Consider the following 27308-nt stretch of genomic DNA (forward strand, 5'->3'; position numbering starts at 1 on the left):
TCCGAGAAAGTTAGCTTTTATTACTAATTTAGGCATGTTAAAATTGTCCTATCGATTTCAAACTTTGCATGGTGATTCCTGTAGTAGTTAGGTACGACTTAGAAAGCGTAGCAACTCTATAATCGTTACCAGAATGTCCGTACGTCCATTTTAAACATGTTGATTTTTGTACTTTTTAATAACAATTTTTTATGTGATAAAATCATCCGATCGATCTGATTTTTTGATTACTAATTCCTATTACAATAAGGTACAATATTATGAGTGAAGCATCTCTATAATCAAGTATTAAAAACGTCAGTATGTCTTTAAACAGAATTCTATATTTAAGAAGTTTTGCAACAAATTTACGTATAATTTTGTCAAACCTTTTACTTTGATATTTTGTATATTCAGTTCTGACACTCAACAAAAGTTAATGTTCGTCTGTCCTATCGTTTCAGAGCTTCGCTTTTATGAATGTTGTCATCCTTGTTAATAGTGATTCAAAAGAAGATTATACATAATGTTCAAAACATTAAACAAGTCAAAGAATAATAAAGAATGTCGATAGTTAAGTTAGACAATTATATATGCGTCGCATCTCTTTAATTATCCGCTTCCCTTACTGACTGATTGACTGACTCCAAACCTCCGTCCACCAAAAAAATTTGTATTCTGGTATTAGAGTACTAAGTGTTATAGTAACCTTAGAGTATATCAGTGTATACATTAGATAACAACTATATAAAAGTGTTAAAAGTTTTCATGTGACCAAATTTTTGTTTAATTCCCTTGATAGTTTCAGCAATTTATATTTTGTACTTTTTTGTATTTTGAATTTTATTTTCAACCATTTTTTGTAACTTCTTAAGATTTAGAGGATAATAGCAATTACTCAATCTATAATAGTATAAGATTATTTATAATATTCTGTGACCATTTTCGGTCTTATTCATGAAATAAAATCCTTAACTTTACCTAGTTAAATACCTTAAAAATAAGTACTTTCTTTTTTCATGTAACAGGCAATGCATTGAGGGGGGTGGGGAGTATATTATACCTAAAGGTGTTTATATTATGATAGTAGTAGTAGACCAATTTATTCCCCATCCACTACCCACCCCATGGAAAGTCCTTTTTATAGAATTTGCTGTGTCCGCGTAGCCACTAAATCTTAGTCTAACTTGCCAGCGAACCCAAATTTTGTTTTCCGCCCACATTTTGGCTTTTTCTCGATCACGTTACGAACTCTCTCTCATCTCTTGCTCACTCACTCCCTAAATTACTCACTCCCTCTCTATTATCCCTCATTTGATGCTTGTTTCCTCTTTCGTTTCCTGTCTTCCCCCTCTCTCTCTCTCTTTCTTTTCTAACTTTCTCTCTTTTTCACTAATTCTTTCTCTCTCTCTCTCTCTCTCTCTCTCTCTCTCTCTCTCTCTTTCTCACATTTCTCTCTGCAAATCCGTCTCTCTTCTTCTCTCATATCTTACTATATTTCTCATTTTTTGTCTCTTTACTTTCTCTCTCTATCTCTTTCTCTCTCTATCAAATGTCTACTGAAAGTAAAGAAAATCTCTTGATATAGTTAGTATTATTCTTTCTCTGTAATCAATCTAAACAAGAACTAGAAAAAATTAAACCAATTTTATTTAATTTTTACAACAAATATTGTGATGTATTTTTTGTAAGTTAGTGAATTTTATATAGATTTTTACATAGTGAAATTACTTGGAAGTAACTCATAAAACCAGTGTGTAAATACAAACAAAATGCAAAGTTGTGATTAAAATGCATCCGGCTGCATATTAAATCTTCCTGTTTATATCCTTGCAAAAATTGCACAAAAAACGCGCGAAAAAGTTTGTAAATTGTTTTGCAAATGTGTAGAGTGGTGAGCATCAACTCTGAAAGATGCAACAGTTGGCAGTAAATTGTATATTTTAGTTTAAACACCCCTACCTGGTAATTTTAAATAACTGCAGGTTCATAAAAAATCCTTCAAAACGGAGGGGAAACCATTACCGGCGACTGTGGTTCCTACCACAGTAGAGGAGCGCCCGATCTCTCGCAAGGCCAGCTCCAAATCTAGGGGCTCTAGGGGCGAGTGCGTCGCCCCCAAAGTTGACTGGCCCATCCCGCCGTCGCTTGAACCCGTCAGGGTGGATCGTGCACTACCCCCCTCGCTGGACCCTGACTGGAAAAAGTTGCAACAACAACAGAGACAACGGCAGCTGCAACAGCAGCAGTTACAGCAACAGCAACAACAGTTAGGAACCCATGTCCAGGCTTTTCAGACAGATCCCAGTAGTACTAGCGCCGAGGATAAGATGGCGCTCGACAAGGCGCAACACTTGGACCTGTATGCGGCCATGTCGGGTGTGCGGATGGTCTCAAAGCCGCATAAAAAGGCCACAATTATCGGTGCTTTGGCTGCTTCAGGTAGGAAAAACAATTATGAATTAAAGAAAAATACAAATTATTAATTCTTGAATTTAGTAAAAAAAAAATGTTAAATTGGCTACATTATATAGTGATCTATCTATGAAACGCTTTGGTCAAGATAATGCAACAATAATGAAAGATTTAACTAAGGCTAAACAACAAAAAACGTTTCTAAATTTTTTAATAGAATGTCTATTGTAGATGGACAAAAAAATAAAATTATCATTTTTAATTCAAATCTCATCATATAAACATCTTTCACTTTCTTAAAAACTGAAAATAACAGATTTTTTAAAATAGTCAATTGTAAATTGAAATGTATAAAACAACTGACGTTCTATAAAACACATTATAAAGAAGATACGCTCAATAAAAAGAAAAGGAAAAAAAGGATACAAATCCAGTACAAAGTATTTAATCTACATTCAAGATATGTAATCCCCTACCCCTGAGACAAATACAAAGTTAGCAAAAATAATCCTTTTATGCAATCATGGATAAAAAGAAGTTTAAGGGCGAGAAATAAATTTTATGATAAAACTGCATAAAATGTCCTGAGGTTTCCCTGATTTATCATGGAGGGAAGGGGAAATTGGGCTGTAAATTACACTGGTACCCAAAGTTTTAAAGGCGCATTATTGTATTCGTTGGCTCAAAAGCTTGGAAACTTTAACGTTCAACCAATAAGAAGTGGTAATCTTCTTAAGCATAATTGATAACGTGAATAAATTCATCGTCAATTGTCTTATCCCTTGATATACCTGCTAATTTATTTATTTTGGCAAGCAGTGGTGTGCACAGAATTTTTTTAGGGGGATGTAAAAAAAGGCTTGATGTAGCGTAAGTAAAATTAAATGAAATTCGTAAAATACTTTGATTTAAAATATCAAATAGTAGCTTTAAAACCATTTTCAATGTAACTTTTCTGTTTGTAACCCTAAACCTATTTGTTTATCTGCAAAACTAAGAATTTATAATTTAAGGAAGATTCTAAACATGTAAGATAAACTGGATTGCTTTTCCAGCAAAATCCTTTAATAGTTACTTATCGTGTCGTAATATAAACAACTCTCCGCGGATATAAAAATATACAATACTAAAATTAAAACCATTTTTGTTAACCCCCAATGCCAAAGGCACGGGCTTTTTAATATCATGATTGTACATTTTTATATTAGTAGAAAACTGAATATAATGCGATACATGTTTTTTCATTGTGTCTGAAAACCGTTTCTTATCCACCGGATATTAATCAGTTTTGAAGCAATTCTGGAAAAAAAGGTTAAAATTCTTATTTTTTTGTATCTGATGGTGCAATATTTATGTATAAATAACTGGAGCATGGAAATGTTTTAATAGGTGCAGATAAATATTAATAATGTCTGTATAGTAAGCTGTCAGTGATGTGGAGCCGCCGTTTTTAGGGCGTCTTCGCTCCGGCGAAAAACAGGCGGTTTACCGCAAAAAATTCATAAAACTTTGACTCTACAATGAATATATGAGAATTTATCAAATCTACAGACAGATAAAAATATACAATTGATTTATAAGAACAGAAATTGCCTTATTTAGTAAACTTCTAGCTGAAATACAGAATAAAATGATTAGAATCTGCGCTAATAAAACACAAATTTCATCAGCTAGATGTAGAATATATATGTTTGTTTCAAAATGGAATGTTGATGTTATATAAATACATTTAGTGGATGTTTTTGATAGCAAAGCTACTCTACAATTCTTTTTCAATTTTAGTTTGTTAATAGTTATTTCTTTCATCGTATTATAAACCGCTTTCCGCGGATATAGAATGTACAATTATAAGATTAAAACTAGTTTTAATCTTAAAATTGTACATTTCTATATTCGTAGAAAGCTGGATATAATACAATGCTAGACATAGTTTTTTCGTGTGGATGAGAACCGGTTCCTATCCACCGGATTCGAATGAATACGAGAATAGTTATTTCTCGTATCGTATTATAAACGGCTGTCCGCGGATATAGAATGTACAATTATAAGATTAAAACTATTTTTTTTTAGCCCCGTGGTGCCGGAGGCACCGGCTAAAAAACTGGTTTTAATCTTATGATTGTACATTTCAATATTCGTAGAAAACTGGATACAATACGATGCTAGACATAGTTTTTTCGTATGGATGAGAACCGGTTCCTATCCACCGGATTCGAATGAATACGAGAAAAGTCTTTACACTTACACAAATATAAAAAGGTCATTTTAAGAATAATGGGACTAAACCTATTAAAATTCTTAGATTTAGTTAGGAATTAGGTTTCCTTTGTCTTACATATTCCTTTATATCTATTTAAAGATATTTGTACCCTAGCTCCTGGGCTAGCCTAGCAAACGTAGGAGTGTAACATTCTAAAAGCGTATTATGTTCTTCAAGTAATTCTGAGATAGATTACAGTCATAAACAGTTGGTCAGCGGTCATAGACGAACATTAGTCATGGTCGGACATACCTTATTTATAAATTATTTACGCTTATTATAGAATTAAAAGATGTAAATAGAATTATAATTCTAGGGATACATAAATGTTGGAGGAGGAAAGTCGACCACCTCCCCATTTTCAATTTGAGTTTTAAAAAGAAAGTTTTTTGACGGGGGGGGGGGGAATGGGAGGTTTTAATGATTTTTATTAAGTTAAAAACTTTACATGACCCTAACTAAAACTTTACCGTAAAGGAGAACCGTATCGGTTAAGATGTTAGCGAGATTCTTCGCTACAGACAAAAAAGCTTACTACTTTAAATAGTAGAATTAAACAGTTGCAAAATTACAACAACAATTGTAACTATAAATATAATTAGCTTGAATACACTTCAGATATTCTATATCAGCTAATCTGTAGTGAAATCTTCGTAGTTGTTAGACATGACCATTCCTGTTTTCTTTCTAGTTGTCTCTTTCAATTGTCGTTTCTACATACCCTACTTATATTTTACAAACATATTGTTTTATACAATAAATACATTTATTTATATCTAATAGTAGAACCATAGTAACTAACAAGGACAGTCTTATAATGTAAAAGGACGTATCTCTATCTTTATGTCCACATGGATCATTTTGAAGGCTGCACTGATCGATTTTGAGTTTTAGGGAAACTTTACAATGGTCTAGAAAAAGTTTTAGGTTATTTTAAGGAGGCGTTAGATGACAATATGGCTTTTATATAAATGTCTCCTCCCCAAACAGAATTTTTTGTATATTACTAGAAGCTACGCCCCTAGAGGCCTCTAAGAGCACCTAAGGTCAGAGTGGGTAAGTTGAATTAGAATTTTTTCTATTAGAAATTTATCTTGACCGGGTTGTGTTACCCTCCCCCATAATAGTTAAAAACCTTACTAGGACTGTGAAAAATAACATTATCGGTGCAGCGGTTAGCAAGATCCTTTGTTAAAGACAGACAAACACAAATTATACATCATGTTGCTTTTATTTAAGAAAAATCAATATTTAAAATACAAATATTTTCCTAAGTTTATATAATATTTAACTTTTAATAAACAAGATGATTAGTTATGCATATGCATGTTATAATGCACTAATGAATAGTAAATTATTGAGTAGCTTTACCTGCCATAATGGATATACGCATGCAAACCTAAGAAAATAAACATATCAATGCAATGGATGAATACATGTATGACATACATTTTAGAATAAATATAGAATGTTTAGATAATCAACGTCTGATTATACCAATAGTATACTTGTATAGGTATAATAAGTTAACCAGTGAAATTAATTGCACAAAAGAGCTTTTTTTCTTTACATTTCATCAATATAATAATTAATAGAGGCATTTTTTTCTTAAGAAAATTATATTGTCAAATTTTCTGTCGCTCGTATCATGGGATTAAATTAAGTATGACCTGAATAAATAAAACTCTTTTGGGTAATACATCTATTTTGAATGGTATAAGTACATGTTGATTAGTCTGATAAACAAGGACAATTATATCCGTAAGCAGATAAATTTTCAGTAAATTATTGTACATAGTATTATAGGAAAGATTGTATACATATCTAAAGAATCAAGACACGTCAATACTATTTTAGCTTTATTTAGCCCTTTGGGTTCTACGATTTAGAAAGCGTATAAACTCTATAATCTTTACTAGAATGTCTGTAAGTCTATTTAAAGCCTGTTGATTTTTTTCTCTTTTTGACAACAATTTCATACGTGATATAATCATCTTACTCATCTTGATTTTTGAATATTGACTCCTATCACAACAAGGTACAATGTTATAAGTGAATCTATAATCAAGTCTTAAAAATGTAAGTATATCTTAGAGAGTATTTTCTATTTATTCAGTTTTAAAACAAATTTACTTACAATTTGTGTATACCAATAAATTTCTCCTTATTCAGTTCTGACACTCTACAATTGTTAATGTTCATTTGTCCAACCATTTTAGAGCTTTGCTTTTATGGATGTTATTATCCTTGTCTTTTGATATTTTGTCTAAAAAAAGCAACAAATTTATCATTTATTCCTACTTACAAATATAAAAAAAAACATGTTTGTTAACCATGCTATTATAAAAATGCTGCATATGGAATGTGCATAATTCATGCTCTTCAATGTTTAAAAGGAATTTTGACAAACAAAATATTATATTTTATTCTTGCGGATTTTTATGTGCAAATTTAAACTGCATGTATTAGTAAATATGTTTGTATGTCAATTCCTGAAAATAAAAGGAAGTAAATGAACCTAATTAATTTAGTAAAAGCATATAATTTTCATTACCAAACATGAATATGTTTGCAGGGTTTAGCTACTAAATTTTCATATTTTATGAACTTTTCCAAATACATAAATCCTAATAATAAAGTAAAATGACCTCTGTGTGTGTGTCTGTCTGTCAGTGTGTACCTAGATATCTTGTTAACCACTGAATCGATATGGTTCTCCTTTACAGGATAGCTTCTCATAGATCCTGGGAAGGATTATATCTATTTTGGAAGAGGATGACACTAACCAATAGAAATGGCCTCTAAAAAACTTGGTAGTCGAAATCACCCCCCACCCCCTTCCCTCAAGTAGAGGCCTCTCAGGGGGCGTAGCTGCTAGTAAAGAAATAAAATATTATCTGTTGCCTTCTACACTCTAAACATACGAGATTATTCATGTCATATAATGTCCTACAAAAAGTTACAAAAATATAACTAGAAAGTGGGAGTAAATTTTGTTATGTACGGCCCTTTTTTGATCATATACAGTTAGGAGAGCCCTTCACAGTTAAGATGTTTTCTTAGTTTTTTTTATGAAGACGTGAATGAAAAATTATTTATCCTCAATGCGGTGAGTTCATACAGCTTTTACTAATTTATTTATTATTGATGAGAGAAGAAGTTGGAAAGGAAACCATTAAAAAAGAGATGGATAATAGACGTGTTTTTATGACGTCATATGACACTATACAGTGATTCTGGATTTTTGTAACTTGTATTCAAAATAGCCTAAAAGCTTCTTATACAATGCAAATCCTCCTTGCAAATTATAAATTTTACATTGCAGTAGATGTTGATATTTTACATAAGGACAAACATGCAGCTACATGTGTATGCAGAATGTGAACACGTAGAGGTGAGCAATGTATAAATAAAGGTTTTTAATGTGATTTAAGGTAATGTTAACAGATCAGTAAATTGATTTTGTGTTTATACTGATCGCGAGTATAAAAAAGACACACTAAAGCGGATGGGAGGGTAAATTCTCAATTAGCTAATGTATATTTTGTGATCGTAGATTTAAATATGTTTTGGTTGTTTATACAAAATAGTTATTAATTTTAAATACAAAAAGAAATAATTTAAATGATGATTTTTTGTATTATAAACTCTATTTTATTTAGAAATTTTAGCATACAGGGAGGTAGTAAATTATAGCAATTAAAATATTTATTCAGTGGCACTTTAAAAGCTAAATATTATAGTTTTTTTTCAGTTTTTACCCTGGGCATTACTCCATTTAAATCCACAGTATTTGACTTTACCAAAATGTGTATTGTATTAATTTAGAAAAACTGCTTGACATAAAACAAAAATATATTTATTTAGGCACTAAGTCAAAAAGTAAAAAATCAAAAATATAAGATACAAATACAAATGAAATTTAAAATTACTATAACAATAAACAACTTAAATCCTAATCAGTTCTGTCCGGGTAACCAAGAATAGATCAATATGAATATGTCTTCTTCGCCCAAAATAGATTTTACAAAGGTATTCTCTTAGAATATTGGAATTAAACTAAACATATTACTGTAATATCATTAGCTGAACTAAAGAAGATATCAAGCAGCTAAAGATATATTTTGGTAAAAATAGCCATACCGACATTCAAACATCCTACTAACCCACGATCGTGGCTCAACACGTAGCGCATCCGCTCGTCCCTGGGAGGTGATAGGTCCGAATCTCGGGAAGACACCGCGACATAACTAAAGACGTTAAAAATAGTTCCTACTGCTGCTATGTCAGTTGCGCGACATAAATAGTAAGAGTATGGGAAATACCTTAGCGCAACTCACTACCATGCACAGTTAGGACTTCTCAAACAAAGGTCGTGCAATCAAAGGGTGGTTGTCTGATGGATGTTACTTATATCCTTGAGACTGGGTGTTAGAGTATCGCATCCCATTACACGTGGATGATGTTCTGGATTCTGTAGATGAACACATAAAATCGAAAGAGAACCCCGCCCTTACTAGGTAATGGTAATGGCAATGGTAAACAGCCTAATTCTTTTAATTTATGATTATAAGTAAAGTTGGTGTATGATAATTGCAGTTCGGCATACTGTGGTATAAACAGGCTGTAAATTTCAATTACTGCCACGGAATAATAAAATAGTAATATTTTACTACAATTTTTAACTATTTTAGTTTAAAATGTGTTAAGGGTAATAAACACAAACAATAAAGCTGGACAGATAAAGATTTAAGTACATATTAATTTTAAATGACCTGATTTTATTTCCCGATATTATTTATAAGATCATTAGTTGGTATTAACTGTGTTTTTTTAGTCCCAAAAGACCTTGCAAACCACAATACCAATAAGTTTAGTAACACTTTAAATAGTTCTTAGGCAGGTTAAAGCAATTTTTTGAGAACAAGTAGGGAAAAATGGAGGGAGAACTAAGCCCAAGAAAAGTGTTATATTCATATAATTTTTAAAAAGTAATATTTGAGATTATTATTACGTAAAATCAAATAAAATGCGTATTATTTACAAAAAAAATGCACACAAATATAACAAAATAGTTTATATACACTGCACGTTCCCTCAGTCATTTGACTTTAGAATATCCAACCAATTTAGAAACAATGCAATTGAATTACAACATTATGCTATACCACAAACAGAATGAAGGGAAACATTCTTAGATTAAAACAAAAGATACTTGTTATATACGATGGTAGCTCAACAGTAAAGATTTAAAACACACAATTATTAATGACGTTTTAAATTCAATAACCAGAGTCCTGAGGTGAATTCTTAAAAAAACTTTTGCCCTACTAAAATCAGTTTGCCTCACTAAATTTAGTGGGGCAAAAGTTTTTTTAAAAAATTCACCTCTGGATAAAAAATCAGTTTTATCATATACATACAATTTAGTACAATAACTTGAAGATCTTACTAGTGCCTTTATAAAAAAAAACTTTTGACCTCTAATTATCCTGAATGATGTCATATTTTAATAGTCTATTATTATAAAATGATGTCATATTAGATTAGTCTACTATTCTAATATGACGTCATTCGGGATACTTCGGCCAAAAGATTTTTAAAGTTATATTAATCTTTTTATAGGCACTACAAAGAGTTTCCATTAACTTCAACTTGTTTAAAATGAACCAACAGACTTTTTAATAATTGTTATTGCTACCCTTTCGGGATTATTTCTATATGTTATATGAATATCCAATTCACTTGTAAGGTTTAAAAATCGATAAACCGATTCTAGTCAGGTCTAGTACAATTTTGATAAAGATAAACTTGGCTTGAAAAAGTAACGAAATGTTTTGATTTCAAATATTTATTTTTAAAAGTTTTGTTTTAATCTTTTTATTAGAATCAAAAAAACAATTTTTGCATTTTAATATTATAAATAGAAAGTTGTATATGAATCTTAAAAGATTGTAACCTTATCTTGTGTGTTGAGTGCCACTTTTTCCTCCATATAAATAATTCAAACATTTGGAATGACCCAACAGATGTGAAATATTTCTGTCTCAAGCTTGTTTCTAAGATTAGTTAAAATGTTAGTATTACATCACAGTCTTGGATTCTGTAAATCATTAACAATCACTATCTATAATACAAAGTAGCTTGATGTCTGTCCGTCCGTCCGTCCGTCCGTCTGAAGCTTAAGATCTCGGTAACCACTGAACCGATCGGATTCTACTCTTCAGGGTATATACCTATTGGTCCTACAGTGGTTTTAAGCTATTTTCTTGGGGGGTGGGACACCCCCAACCCCCCCAAAAACAAAAAAATCCTCCCCGCATTTTTTTTTTTACAAATTTTGCAAATTCGTTATTTAATCCAACCCCCCCCCCAAAAAAAAATTTTCATATTTTTTTCTAATTTTAATGTTAATATTTAAAGTTTTTTATACTTTTTTATATTTTCTTTATATTTTCAATTATTTTTCTTCTTTTTAAATTTCTTTTCTTCTTTTAATCTTTGTTTTATCAAATTCAAAAAGATTGTGAAAACTTCCTTCTCATGTTGGGGCGAAGCCCCAAAAAGACTAATGGCAAAGAAATTTTAAAAAACAATAAAAAAAAGAAAAATTTCAAAGGTTTTAAATAATATAAATCAATATAAAAAGTTATAAAGAGTTATAAAATGTTATAAAGAGTTATAAAATGATATAAAGAGTAATAAAATGTTATAAAATACAAAAAATATCTAAAAATATGTAAACAAAAATTTTAAAATTCTCCCCTGAACCTTCAGAAATAAAGCCCCTAGAGGCTAGGGGCGATGCCGCTAGTATAAATATAAGGGATCTTAATGGATAATACAATGGATAATAGATTGATATACATCCAAGATGTTAACAAACCCCTTTTGTAATATTATTAAAAAGTTTGGAACTACAGCTAGATTTAATCCAGCTTATAAGATGTCATTAAAAGTTTCTGAGCAAACAGAGGAGATATAAATAAATTTATGTATCAGTGTTATTTACAGTCCAATATCCCCTCCCTCCATAATTCTTCAGCACCTAATATTTGCTTTTCCGATTTTTACTTTCTAAAATTAAATATTCAGATTTACATTTCCGTCTAATACAAATTTCTGAATTTTAATTACTTTTAAATTACTTCTTTTTAAGATTTCAAAAATTAAGATTTAAGATTTAAAAGGTTTAAATGTTTTGAATAAAAACAACATGAAATTGAAGTTTTATAAATGTAAGAAAACTATTAAATTCAGTATTTCATAAAACATATAAATGTATTATACAGGGTTCCAGAAAAAAAAAGGTTTTGTTTGAGATCTAAATATGGGAAATATATTAATACTAGCGGCTTCGCCCCTAGCCTCTAGGGGCTTTGCTAGGTTTGATCAACTTAATTTTTCGTATTTTAGATTTAAAAAGAAAAAGTAAAAAAAAAAATTTTTTTTTTTGGGGGGGTATTTTCATTTTTTTGGGGGGGTTGGGGGTGTCCCACCCCCCAAGAAAATAGCTTAAAACCATCACAGGACCAGTAGGTATATTCCCTGAAGAGTAGAGCCCAATCGGTTCAGTGGTTACTGAGATCTTAAGCTTCAGACGGACAGACAGACGGACAGACGGACAGACGGACAGACAGACGGACAGACATCGTTCTACTTTGTATTATAGATATATTCTCGTATTCATTCGAATCCGGTGGATAGGAACCGGTTCTCATCCATACGAAAAAACTATGTCTAGCATCGTATTATATCCAGCTTTCTACGAATATAGAAATGTACAATCATAAGATTAAAACTAGTTTTTTTAGCCGGTGACTTCGTCACCTCGGGGCTAAAAAAACTAGTTTTAATCTCATAATTGTACATTCTATATCCGCGGAAAGCCGTTTATAATACGATGCGAGAAATAACTATTATTAGTCTGTACTTATTTTTAATACAATAACTGAAATAGAAAAAAATTTGATAAATGGATGTAGAATACGTGGATAATATGACAAGGGAAAAAATATCGTCAATTTAAGTGGCTATTTCACCTGCTATTTATTGGTCCGTTTGTTCATACATTCAGAGGGAAGGGGAAGGGTTAAAAAAAGGGGGTTTCATTTACTTAGCCCGCAATAAGTATCACTTTATTAGAGTACATGATAATCTGGTGTAAGATCCAAGTAATAATAAATCCATCAATACAAATATATTCTTATGTATCATTTGCGTTTAATCAAAATGAAAATTTAAAAATAAAGCTATATAGACCCTAAGTAGAAATACAAATATGTATCATACCACGCAGTATAATCTTGTAATATCTAGCCCTCAAGTATTTACAGGTGTTCTTACTCATCTGCAAAAATGCAAAATTTGAAAATTCAAAAAATTTATATTAATGAAATTTAAAATAACTGCAAACTCCTTGCTATTCGTTATTGCAAAAAAGATATTGATGCTGTTTTAGACCTTTTTTTATTCGTGTAAAGCTTAAAATAAAATGAATCTTTCAAAAAAAATTGCCCCCCCCCACCTTACACCTCTGAAACATCCCTAACATGTTTAAATTGGGTCTAAAATGTATTATATTTTTGCACCCCCCCCCCCCCCTCCCTGAAAATATACCAGGGAGAGAGGGAGCGGACATTGGGCTGTTTTTTACACTAGTACCCAAAAGTTTTATACTAAAGTTTTCTTATTGTTGGCTTAACAACCTTGGGGACTTTTATTGACTTTTGATTGGTTTGCTCATTTAGTTCAGTTTCCAAATGTTTCAACCAATTGTGTATCATCATTGGGGATGTACATCATTTATCGGTCATTGTCTTATCTTTTTAGATCCCTGCAATATACCAAGCAGTTTAAGTTTTTCTAACAGATGCAAAAGTTTTTTTTGCGAATAGATATGACAACCATATTTACAAACGAGCACAAGAAAAATCTAAACGCTGAAGATGTCGGACTTGGACCATTCAATCTTGAAATATTCTCTTGTACTCTCAGGGAGTAAGGGACAGACACATTCAATCTTGAAATATTATCTTGTACTCTCAGGGAGTAAGGGACAGACACATTCAATCTTAAAATATTCTCTTGTACTCTCAGGGAGTAAGGGACAGACACATTCAATCTTGAAATATTCTCTTGTACTCTCAGGGAGTAAAGGACAGACACATTCAATCTTAAAATATTATCTTGTACTCTCAGGGAGTAAGGGACAGACACATTCAATCTTAAAATATTCTCTTGTACTCTCAGGGAGTAAGGGACAGACACATTCAATCTTGAAATATTCTCTTGTACTGTCAGGGAGTAAGGGACAGACACATTCAATCTTCAAATATTCTCTTGTACTCTCAGGGAGTAAGGGATAGACACATTCAATCTTGAAATATTCTCTTGTACTCTCAGGGAGTAAGGGACAGACACATTCAATCTTCAAATATTCTCTTGTGCTCTCAAGGAGTAAGGGATAGAAACATACAAAGGTAAATAATTGACCTAGAATGATGAATATAGCATATAAATAACGGGAGATTAGGTATTTATTTTATGACACACATAACAAATACTAATAATAACAGTATTATAATACAGGTATTAAATATTTACATACAAACAAGAAAATAAAATATGATAAAAAAAATTTAAGACAGATAATTCAAATAATAATTATGTACATTATCAAAGGACTGAACAATCTCGTGAGAGGTAATATACATATACATACACTAACGGCTTCGCCCCTAGCCTCTAGGGGCTTTGCCCCAAGAGGTGATCAAAAAAAATTTAGGTGAAATTCGTAAAAGGACCAGGGAAATCTTCTGCAAAAAAAAGGACCAAGGAAATCTTCTGCAAATAAAAAAAAGGACCAAGAAAATCTCCTGAAAAAAAGAAAAAAAATGGGGGGGGGGAAATTTTTTTGTTTTTGGGTGGGTTGGGGGTGTCCCACCCCCCAAGAAAATAGCCTAAAACCACCACAGGACCAGTTTGTATATACCCTGAAGAGTAGAATCCAATCAGTTCAGTGGTTACCGAGATCTTAAGCTTCAGACGGACGGACGGACAGACAGACGGACAAACATCATTCTACTTTGTATTATAGATATATTTAAAGATGTGACATCATTATATCTATAAGTTGTTTACTTCACTTATAACCTGTAGGAAGGAGGTATATTATAGCCTAAAATCATCACATATGATGCCTTTTTAAAGCACAACTAAGACAATTTTCTTCTATAGCAGCTTAGAAAATTTCATTGGAATATGAATAATATTGCATTTAAACTTGTTTTTTTTTTAAAAGTGATGAAATGCTATAAGCTAATTTACTTTTTCCTTTTCACATTTTTGTGTACACTGTATATAATACATTTATACACTTTACATTTATCGGAGATTTTTCCTACCATTTACATTTTTCAACATTTATTCACCAAGGGATCGGCAGTCGCTCGTCAGCTACCCGAAAGCTTCACGGATAGATAGATAGTCACATAGATTCAAGAGATATAATTATATTTCAGCTAATTAGATATGTATCTCTTTTTTTTAAATTAGTTCTAATACAATTTCGCCCAAAAATAAATAAAAAACCTCCCAGGATCTAAATCTGTTTTTTCATTCACAAGGTTTTAGAGAACATAAATACACGCGTACGTTTTTTTTTGTATTATCTGTTTTTTCTTCTCCTTTTGATAAAACCATGCTTGTTATAATCCATTTAATGAAAGCTTCTGCGAAATATCTGTTCATTTTTCTTGCGAATTAATCTAATGCAGTTTGCAAAAAGTGTTAAGTTAATTTGCATTACAGATTTCAGATTACAGATTTGCACACACAGTCATATGTTCTCTAATGTTGCTTGCTCATAGAATAATAATGAATAGAAGATCCTTTGAAAGCTCTAAATTTATGATTTAAATGTTATTATTTGAAGAAAAAAATGTAATTTAACTTTTAATTAAAATCTATGAAATTATTTTAAGAGGGCTTTCGAAAATGTATGTTGGCAAAGAGGGATTAACCACCCGCCCCTTCATCTACCTTACCTTTAGTTCTGTCTAAGTAACCAGGGTTCGGAAGCCGCAGCCGCAGCCTCAGCCTCAGCCACCATCAGCCGCGCGGCTTACGAGAAGCCTCAAAATCAGCCGCGCGGCTTCCTCAGCCACCCAATAAGCCTCAGCCTTAGTCGCAGCCGCGCGGCTTAAAGAAAACATAAGCCACTGTAAGCCTCAGCCGCATTCAGCCACTGTAAGCCTCAGCCACTGTAAGCCTCAGCCACAAAACTCCAATTCAGCCACATTAAGCCTCAGCCGCACTAAGCCTCATTCAGCCAACACCCCTCTAAGCCTCAGCCGCAATCAGCCGCGCGGCTTATAGTTGGGGAAGCCTCAGCCACACTCAGCCGCGCGGCTGTTAATAATTTGAAGCCGCAGCCGCACTCAGCCGCGCGGCTTCAAGAAAGCCTCAGCCGCAGCTGCAAAGTTATGATTATGCCGCAGCCGCGCGGCTTGATATTTGTAAGCCGCAGCCTCAGCCGCAGCTTAATTTTTTTAATTCAGCCGCAGCTTTGACACAGCCGCGCGGCTGAGATATTGTAAGCCCCAGCCGCAGCCGCAGGTGCTAAATTAGTACAAGCCTCAGCCGTCAATTCAGCCGCGGGGCTTAATTTTCATTTAATTTTGTCTGTCTGAAGCTTAAGATCTCAGCAACCACTGAACTAACAATGTTGTCCTTCTCAGGAATCCTTTTACTAAAGTAACAGGATGTCTGTGTGTCTGTGTATCTGTGTGTCTGTACTGAAGGATCTCTCTAACCGCTGAACCGATCAGGTTCTCCTTAACAGGGTAGCTTCTCATAGGTCCTGGGAAGGTTTATAACTATTTTTTTGGGGGTGGGACACCCCCAACCCCCCAAAAAAATTTAAAATCCCCCCCCCTCAAAAAAAGAAATTTTTTTTTAAATTTTTTAAACTAAAATTAAAAATGAGGGGGGAGGCCCCCCCCCCTAAAAAAAAAATTCCCCCCCCCAAAAAAAATTTTTTTTTTACTTTTCTTTAAAATTTTAAAATAAGAAATTGGGTTATTAAATTTGACTCTCTCTCTTCCTCAAGTGCCCCCTAGAGGCCTCTAGGGGCGTATCCGCTAGTTATATATATATTGACATTGGATGGTTTTGAGCTAATTTTGGGGTGGGGGTCAGACATTTCCATCGCCAAAAAATAATTTTTTTAAATGTTATACTTTTAATTTTTTTTTATATTCTTTTATAGAATTTTATCTTAAGTTTTTTTTTAAAATTACAACATAGAAACTACCATCTCGAACAACTACAAAAAGTTTGAACCTGTAATGTAAGAGCTCCATTGGGGCAATCAGTTAGCGCACGGTTCTTCTACACTGTTATGCCGGGGTTATAAGTTCGAATTTCACCAGGAGCAATACGTTTTTGAACGTTGATACTTATGAATATTATTGAATACTATTTATAGGGTAACTGCCCTACTGACGTTTGCCTAATTTTATTGTTTTTAAAAGATACAAATTTTTCAGAATTTACTTAATATTCACTATGAATTTGTATTATCTTAAATTTTTTTTCTTGTACAAGTGGCCTATTTAGCTCAATGGTAGAGCACTCGTCTTGTAAACTAGGGACCGTGAGTTCAAACCTCACAGGATCCAAACAATTTTTGTGATACTCAAGTTATATAGTAGCTTCTCTATTATTTTTCCGTTTAGGTACGCAATACTTGTTCTATATAATTAAGCTTCATTATGTTATACAATTTCTGAATTTATAAGCAATACATGAATCGATATATTATTACTTTGATGTTGTCCATATTTTCATGTACTCTGATAAAGAAATAATCTCAGCTGGCTAAAATAACAATAACCCCCATACACCCCCTTTAATCCATCTCTCCCCTCTTATGGGATATATAAATGAACTGGCCAATAAATGAGGTCCATAATTTTATTAACAAATTTTCTTTTTTTTAATATATCCACATATTCTATTATATAAAGTGGTAATGTGAAGCTTCTTATTGATCCAGGGAAAGTTTATATTTTTTTGGGGGAAATGTATCTTTTCCCTCCCAAAAAAAGATGACCCTCAAAATAAATTATTTTTGCTTCCCTTAAGTATTCCTAGAGGTTTTAGGGGCGCAGCCACTAGTATCCTTTAACCATTAACTCATTACATATTAAAACAGGTTTTAAAAGTATGTACATAAGAGTTATACCTATGAAATTTAGCACCCAATAATTTATTAAATTGTGATATTTAGACCTAAATTTTTCTTCAAAATTTCTGTCACCTTTGGTCTAGGGGTAAGTGTGGCAGTCGTGTGTTGGAAAGGTTCTTGGTTCAATTCCACCAAGAATTTAATGTGATTAAAGTTTTTATTCTGCTATGGACATTGGGACAATGGACAATAATTTTTGTTTCCTCTCATTTATATTTAGTTTTTTTCCTCTCAAGTTGAAAAAAAAATTTTAAAAGGAGGGTGGATATAATGTGTAAAAAAAAATTAGAGGAGATTTGTTCTAGGTAAACTTACTTTATTTGTAATATTATTAACTAAATTTTAATATAAAATTGCTTTACACCTATGTTCTAAGGTTTAGTGCACCATAATGTGTAAGAAAGGTTTTCTGTTCAATTCCACCAAGAATTACATATGATTATTTCTAAAACCTTGTATAAAGTATGGAGAGTTATTTTGTCTGTAGATTAAGAATTCGATAACTACTGAACTAATGAAAACTTTTTAAATTGCCTTTTCCAAGTTTTTGAATTTTTTTAAAAAACTGAAATTAAAACTGGTGGGTGCTCAACTAAACTCCCCCCTATTTTCCCATAAAAAAATAATAAAAGTCACCCTTCATCCCCCCAAATTTTTTTTTCTTCTGGGATTCGAACCCGGATGATAGATGGTTCAAAGCTGTTACCGTACCAAAAAGCTATCAGAGCTCCAATATTTCAAAATGAAAATTTGTCTTATTTTTAGATCATTAAGTATTATGATGTCTGTTTGTTTGTCTGTCTATATGTTTGTACTACAGGATCTCGCTAACTACTAAACCGATATGGTGCTCCTATTCAGGGTAGTTTCTTATAGGTACTGGGAAAGTTTACAACTATTTTGGGGGAGGGTACCATCACATTACCAGAAAAAAATTGCCTTAGAAAAAAAATTAAACATCACCCCAAAATTAAAAATGGGATTTACTCGCCCCGGCCCTCCCCACCCAATAAAAATCACCCTACCCCCCAAAAAATTATTTTAATTCAGTTCTTCTTTTTCCAGTACCTATTGTTTAGTATTTTTTGTAATAACTTCATAATTACATTGTCATTAAGATTATGTGACATAAAAAGTTAGTCATAAAAATTATACCCATGAATAATTGTAATAAAAAGCACTTTAGTAAAAAAAACATTTTTCATAAGAGGTAAGTTTTTATGACAAATACATTTATTGCAAGTGTACATATGATAAGCATTTTAAAGACGATTATTTTTAAAACAAATTTAACCTGCGTACCATGGCTCAACATGTAGCGCATCTGCTTGTCATCATGGAGATAATAGGTTCGAATCTTGGCCAGACACTGCGTGAAAACTGAAGACGTTAAATGGTTCCTACTGCAGCTATGCCAGGTATGCAACATGTAAAGTTAGAGTATGAGGATTTCCTTGGCTCATAAACAGGCGTAACTCATTACCATAAAACTTTCAGGCAGGTAGTTCAATAAAAAAAAGTTGGTTGCTGGATAGATGTCACTTAAACTAATACAGAAAAGGATAGAATTGGTTCCCCAAGGTTCAACAAGTAGCGCAAAACAGGCGTAACTCATTACCATAGGACTTTCTGGCAGGTAGTTGGTTGCTGGATAGATGTCACTTAAATTGGAAAGAATTGGTTCCCCTTAATTATCCAAGGTTCAACAAGAAGCGCATCTGCTTGTCATCATGGAGGTAATAGGTTCGAATCTCGGCCAGACACTGCGTTATAACTGAAGACATTAAATGGTTCCTACTGCTGCTATGGCAGGTGTGCAACATGTAAAGTTGGAGTAGGAGGATTTCCTTGGCTCATAAACAGGCGTAACTCATTACCATAAAACTTTAAGGCAGGTAGTTCAATAAAAAAAAGTTGGTTGCTGGATAGATGTCACTTAAACTAATACAGAAAAGGAAAGAATTGGTTCCCCAAGGTTCAACAAGTAGCGCATCTGCTTGTCATCAGGGATGTAATAGGTTCGAATCTCGCGCAGACACTGCGTTATAACTGAAGACATTAAATGGTTCCTAGGTGCTAGGTGTGCAACATGAACAGGCGCAAAGGAAAGATATAATTCCCCTTAGTTATCCAGGGTTGTTGGACCTTGAGTTAATGTCATAGAAACCCTCAACATGTAGCGCATCGGCTCGTCGTCTGGGAGTTGATAGGCTTTGTACTGCATCATAACTAAAGATGTTGAAATAAATTCCTACTGCTAAAAAACTTGTATAAAACTTTGGGTACCAGTATAAAACTTTGGGTATCAGAATAAATTTTTGTCTATTAGTATAAAACTTTGGGTACCAGTATAAAACTTTGGGTACCAGAATAAATTTTTGGCTATTAGTATAAAATTTTGGGTACCAGTATAAAACTTTGGGTACCAGTATAAAACTTTGGGTACCAATATAAAATTTGGGTACCAGTATAAAACTTTGGGTACTTGTATATAACTTAAGGTACCAGTATAAAACTTTGGGTACCAATATTAAAACAAAATTTTAGGTATTAGTATAAAATTTTGGGTACCAGTATAAAACTTTGGGTACCAGTATAAAACTTTGGGTACCAGTATAAAACTTTGGGTACCAGTATAAAATTTGAGTACCAGTATAAAATTTGGGTAACTGTATAAAACTTTGGGTACCAGTATAAAACTTTGGGTACCAGTATAAAATTTGGGTACCTGTATAAAACTTTGGGTACCAGTAAAAAACTTTGGGTACCAGTATAAATTTTTAGTACCAGTATAAAACTTTTGGTACCAGTTTAAAACTTTGGGTACCAGTATAAAACTTTGGGTACCAGTATAAAACTTTGGGTTCTAGTATAAAACTTTGGGCACCAGTAAAAAACTTTGGGTACCAGTATAAATTTTTAGTACCAGTATAAAACTTTGGGTACCAGTTTAAAACTTTGGGTACCAGTATAAAACTTTGGGTACCAGTATAAAACTTTGGGTTCTAGTATAAAACTTTTGGTACAAGTATAAAACTTTGGGTACCAGAATAAAATTTGAGTACTAGTCTAAAACTTTGGGTACCTGTATAAAAACTTTGGGTACCAGTATAAAACTTTGAGTACTAGTATAAAACTTTGGGTACTAGAATAAAACTTTGGATACCAGAATAAAATTTGAGTACTAGTATATAATTTTGGGTACTACTATAAAACTTTGGGTACCAGTATAAAACTTTGGGTACCAGTATAAAATTTTGGGTACCAGTATAAAACTTTGGGTACCAGTATAAAACTTTGGGTACCAGAATAAAACTTTGGGTACCAGTATAAAATTTTGGGTACCAGTATAAAACTTTGGGTACCAGTATAAAACTTTGTGTACCAGTATAAAACTTTGGTTACCAGTAAAATTTGGGTACCAGTATAAAACTTTGGGTTCTAGTCTAAAACTTTGGGTACCATTATAAAACTTTGGGTACCAGACTAAAACTTTGGGTACCAGTATAAAACATTGAGTAACAGTATAAAACTTTGGGTACTAGAATAAAACTTTGGGTAGCAGAATAAAATTTGAGTACTTGTATATAATTTTGGGTACCAGTATAAAACTTTGGGTACTAGAATAAAACTTTGGGTACCAGAATAAACTTTGGGTACCAGTATAAAACTTTGGGTACCAGTATAAAATTTGGCTACTAATTTTGAATCAAACATTTGAAAAAATCCTGCTGTCCTCCCCCCTCTTCCCTCCACTCTTATTCTCACAACCCCTAACCACCCTCAACTCTCCAAAAAATGTCCTAGAATGCATTTGAAAAATCCAATTTAGCCGAAGCCTCAGCTGCAAAGCTTATTTTATAATCAGCCGCAAGGCTTAATATTGTATTCAGCCGCAGCCGCATTCAGCTGCGCGGCTGAATTTAATTCAGCCACAGCCTCAGCCGCACGGCTTTCAGTAAGCCGCAGCCTCAGAATCAGCCGCGAGGCTTAATTATGTTATCAGCCACTCTCAGCTTCAGCCTCACTCAGCCGCGCGGCTTAATTTTCCAATCAGCCACTGTAAGCCGCAGCCGATATGAGCCGCGCGGCTTTCAGTAAGCCGCAGCCTCAGCCACAAATCCTTCAGCCACTGTAAGCCTCAGCCACCCTCAGCCACTGTAAGCCTCAGCCGCTCAAAGCCTCAGCCACAAAATTCCAATTCAGCCACTGTAAGCCTCAGCCACCCCAATTCTTATTAAGCCTCAGCCGCATTCAGCCGCAGCCACTCTCAGCCGCACTAAGCCTCAGCCACTCTCAGCCTCAGCCACTTCCATAACTTTAAGCAGCCGCAGCCGCAGCCGCAAATTAGGATTCAGCCGCAGCCGCAGCCGCGCGGCTGATAGCGCGGCTTCCGAACCCTGTAAGTAACCATAAGAGACATAAAATAAAAATAGTTGATATACTTTTGTTCCCAGATATACATGCTAAAAGTAAGAATGTTAGCTTCTCATGATGTCAATTTAGGTTTATACTATAAAATGTGAAATCGTTATCATTCTACAACAATTTTTCTATGAAATTTGCATATAATATATATTTCTCATAAATGATTTATTCATTCCATTATTGGTCATATTATCTGGTTGTATGTATTGTATATGCATGCACAAACTATGATATAGAAGAACATTACCAACAATCTCTTCTCTTCTCAATGTAACAATTGAATTTAAAATGCAGTTAAAAGGCAGGTATACGTATAAAAAGAAGTACTTAATGTCTGACCTAATACCGATATAAATATCATGAAAACTACCCTCTAGAACAATTAGAACCTGAATGTCAAAAGCCAAACTAAATTTAAGATTGGATATCAACAAATTGTTGTCCCGTTAGAAAGGAAAAATTTATATGGATTAAAAGCTATGAAAATTAAACAGCTATTAATTTGATTTAAATTCGTCTGTCCCTTTCTTACACCTTAATAAAAAAAAAACATAATAGCACAACAATGATAAAGTATAAACTAATTGAAAAGAAGAACTGCTTCTTAAAATGCTTTCTGAAGCAAAATACATGTACAAGTTGTTATACATACATCAATTTGAATTTTCCTGTCCCCTACTTACATCTTATTCATACACAAGGATAATAATATTCTTAGGATATGTAGCTATTTCAGCAAGTATTCTTATAAGTAATTATCTACCATACAGAATATTTTTCTGTTTTGTTAAAAATTTGTAAGGTATTTGACATGTCCCATAGACTTATTATTATGCACTGTTAAAACCTTTGAAAAAAGGCATACAATCAAAGATTTTATGATTAGTAATATTAGTAATACTAATGTTCTGTTATATTACTAATCAAAAACTGGTTCTGAAAAGATGGGAAAATCCTATGGAAATAACAAACGTAAAACGTAAAAATCATAGGATTTATTCTTTTTGCCTTACACAGGTAACAATTTTTTTTATTCCCTATCTTTCTATGGAACCAAGAAAGAAAAATATAATAATAATTTTAAGAGTAGCTTTGCTCCTTAGAAAGGAAGTAAGTATTGGTCATGACAAGAATTTTTACTTCGTTTACTTACACATTCAACAAAGTTATTACAGATAAATACTAAACTAATAAGATAAATTACGTCCCAAGACATTCTTTAATTTTCTGTCTGGCTAACACCGTGGTATCATTATATAAAAGTGTCTGTCTGTCTGTACAGAAGGATCTCTGTAACCGCTGAACGGTTATGGTCTTATTTACAGCGTATCTTTTTATTTGGGGGGTTTATAACCATTTTGACGGAAGGTACTGCAATTTAAGGATTTCTTTAAGCACAAATGTTTAAAGTATTTTCTTTTTCTTTTTTACTAGCGGCTACGCCCCTAGAGGCCTCTAAGGGCACTTGAGGAGAGGGGAATCGAATTTTATAACCCAATTTCTTATTTTAGATTTTAAAAGAAAAAGTAAAAAAAAAATTTTGGGGGCGAATTTTTTTATAGGGGCGTTTTCTCTTGGGAGGGTCGTGGTACCCTCCCCCAAAATAGTTATAAACCTTCCCGGGACCTATGAGAAGCTACCCTGTAAAGGAGAACCCAATCGGTTCAGCGGTTAGCGAGATTCTTTGCTACAGACAAAAAAGCTTACTACTTTATATAATAGGATTAGATTGATTATACTTCTCTTTATATTTACTTTGGATTACAACTCTTCTTACAAGTAAAGGGTGTTCCTTAGTATATTAGTCTTTTTTTCTACATTAGAACTGTAGTCTATAAATATGCTCTTACACCATTAAATATATTTCTTTAGGAATCACCTTATGGTTAGGAGAGTATAGTGTACAAACATTTTCGCAGTTTTTTAATGGTACATAATTAAAGTGGTGGATTTTTATGAAAATGAAGTTTTAGAAACAACATATTGATATTAAATAGCTTCTGAACCAAAACAGTTGTATACACTTATTCCCTTATATATGAACTAGCTGATACACTCCTGGCCTCTAAGGGCTTTAAAAATAACTTAAAACCATCCCTAGAATTTAATCTGAAATGAGAACGTCCTAAAACCATCTTTGAAGCCTATGAAGTTTACCTAAAAAAGAGAACTCAATCGGTTCAGTACTTATTGAGATCTTAATCTTCAGACAAATTAACCTTAATACTTTATATTATTGGTTTCTGAAATTCAAGAAAAACATTATTTCGTATTTTATTTATATTGATTTTTTCCTTTATTTTTTGATGAAGAAAATATAGGTTTATTTTGTGTATTTATTGAAACTCAAGAAGTGTAGATTTTGCCATGAATGCTCCCCAGAGATAAAGAGGTTACAAATGAGTTGGACTGTATTTTCTGAACCATGACAATTTTGTTAAACAGTTGATAGTTCCTTTTTAAAAATAACATCATACAATACATATGACCAAGGATAGGTCAGTATACTTTTACGTTTGGTCAATTAAAATATTAATATACTGACATATTATTAGTTATTTGAATTGTATGGCGTAATTTTGTTTATATGTACTATAAACTGCCTCCAATTTTGTTTATAATGACAACTAAATCCAAACCGCCAAATAGTCATGGATACATCTTCTGTGTGTCAGCACACAATAAAATGCCTCGGCCTTTCTATCAAGTTAAGTTATCTTATTTTGTAAACATTTTAAAATCTATTATATCCTTATACTAAAGTAACAGGATGTTTGTCTGTCTGTGTGTCTGTACCGAAGGATCTCGCTAACCGCTGAATTGATCGGGTTCTCCTTAACAGGGTAGCTTCTCATAAGTCCCGGGAAGATTTATAACTATTTTCTTGGGAGTGGGACACCCCTAACCCCCCCAAAAATGAAAAATATTCCCCCCCAAAAAATTTTTTTTGTTTTGTTTTTTAACTAAAATTAAAAATGATGGGGGGGGCACCTCCCCAAAAAAAAAAAATTTCAACCCCCCAAAATATTTTTTAAAATTGTTCTTTTAAAATCTAAAAAAAAGAACTTGGGTTATCAAATTCGACTCCCCCCTCCTCAAGTGCCCCTAGAAGCCTCTAGGGGCGTAGCCGCTAGTATGTATATATTTAGATAGAGCAGTATTGAATTAGATAATCTTACGTTTTTATCTATTCTTGCCTATCCTTTTCCTTGTCAAAAAAGGGTCTAGTATAAAGTTTTGTCGATGTGGTTTCATTTCCGCGGGCCATTTTTTATACCTAACAAAGATAATGTGTTCCTTAAAATTCCCGTATACCAGTGAAGCTCCCTTCCTCTTAGAGGGGTCAGTTTGTCTGATGTGCCCTGACCTTACAGAATCCCACCCCCCCCCCCTTTATTTTAAACTTTGTTTTAAAATAATAAGCTCAACAAAAGTATTTTAAGACAAAAACGCGCTGTTGTAAAAAAAATTGATAATGTGATGCATTTACATAAGTGGAGGCACACCAGTTTAGTCTGATGTAGGTAGTTATCCTGCCACTCAATTGTGTCGCAAATACATACAGGGAATTATTTAGAATTCAACTAGAGTTTGGGAGTAGTACCCACCTTTCTTATACAGATATGGTTACACTTCATAATTTACCAATGTATACTGTGTGTCTTCTCGGTAGCAAAGTTACTTTCAAATGTCGAGAGGTTATTCAGTAGCTGTTATTATTTTTCTAACACACAGCAGAATGAGAACAAAGTTGGGTTTTTAAATGTTTGGAAAACAAATGATGAAATAATTCATTAAAATTACCTCCAGGCTCCATGGGGTTTAAAATTTTTTTCTTTCTCCTAATAGAAAGAAGTTTTTTGAGATCAAACAAAAAGCTCAAATAATATTTATCGCTTCACAAGACATTAATAAATCCAAAACGTTAACTTTTTAATAAGCTACTAGCGGCTACGCCCCCTAGATGCCTCTAGGGGCACTTAAGAGGGGGAGTTGAATCCCAAAACCAATTTTTTATAATATTTTTTTTTTGGGAGTGTTAATTTTTTCCTAGGGGCGATTTATCTTAGGGGGGTGGTGGTACCCTTTCCAAAAATAGTTATAAACCTTCCCGAAACCTATGAGAAGCTACCCTGTAAAGGAGAACCCGATCGGTTCAGTGGTTAGCGAGATCCTTTGGTATAGACAGACAAACATCCTTTTATTTTATTATAAGGATTATGTTGATTTACCCTAATTAAATGGGGGAAAGGATTAATATTTAATTTTCTATCCCTGTGATAATTTTAAATTGTAGCTATAACAATCTTTTTCAGCCATCCAGTCAATCAACCCAACTATCATATATTCTTCTCCTCACCCTCCCCCCTCACTATTTTTTCTTACTTTTCATGAGTTTATTACTGCAAGGAAGGGGAAATTTAATAAGTAATTTGAATGGAGTGGACATTGGACTGTAAATTATTCTGGTACTCAAATATGAATACAATATCACATTCGTTGGCCTAAACAAATTTAGGTACTTTTTTCAATTTACTTTGAGCTTGCAGTGTAAAAACTTTTCAACCAATAAAAATATTCTATAGAAGGGTAATTTAGTCATCAACATCAATGTATCGTCCGTTGCTTTTTCTTACCTCTTTCTTGATTTAATCTAATAAACAATTTAGAACGCTGTAAGATACTAAAAACATTACATGATTAAAAGGGATTAAATTTGTGAATATCCTTCTCTACACATAATTTTTTTGCTGATGTATGCATCCTATGTACAATGATCAAAGGTATGAGAAAAAGTAACACAGACGAGACAAGTGCAATCACTTTTTGTCTCATATCGCGTTTAAACTAAAATTGAACTTTTTGAGGAAGGAGGGGGGCGAGGTTAGTTATTTCGGTGGTTTTAGTGAGTGCATCAACTATCTTAAAATCCCTTTTTTGTCAATTAAGGTGAGGAATCAGATATTTAACAAT

General features: G+C 32.9%; 1 protein-coding gene across 4 annotated transcripts in view; it reads left to right on the top strand.

Annotated features, from left to right (window-relative positions):
* LOC145306665 (band 7 protein AGAP004871-like) overlaps positions 1 to 27308 on the top strand; it is a 324172-nt gene that overhangs the window by 51503 nt on the left and 245361 nt on the right. The window contains exon 1 of one of the 4 annotated variants that reach the window (XM_080148980.1): positions 1605 to 2421. The exons of the other annotated variants lie outside the window; for them this stretch is intronic. Within the exon in view, the coding sequence (XP_080005106.1) occupies positions 2310 to 2421 (112 nt within the window). The 5' untranslated portion in view covers positions 1605 to 2309. Of the gene's footprint in view, positions 1 to 1604; positions 2422 to 27308 lie in introns of those variants that run through there. 4 annotated transcript variants of the gene reach the window in all.

The sequence above is a fragment of the Acartia tonsa genome, chromosome 2 (assembly GCF_053477335.1).
Source record: "Acartia tonsa isolate MP-2025a chromosome 2, ASM5347733v1, whole genome shotgun sequence".
NCBI lineage: Eukaryota > Metazoa > Arthropoda > Copepoda > Calanoida > Acartiidae > Acartia > Acartia tonsa.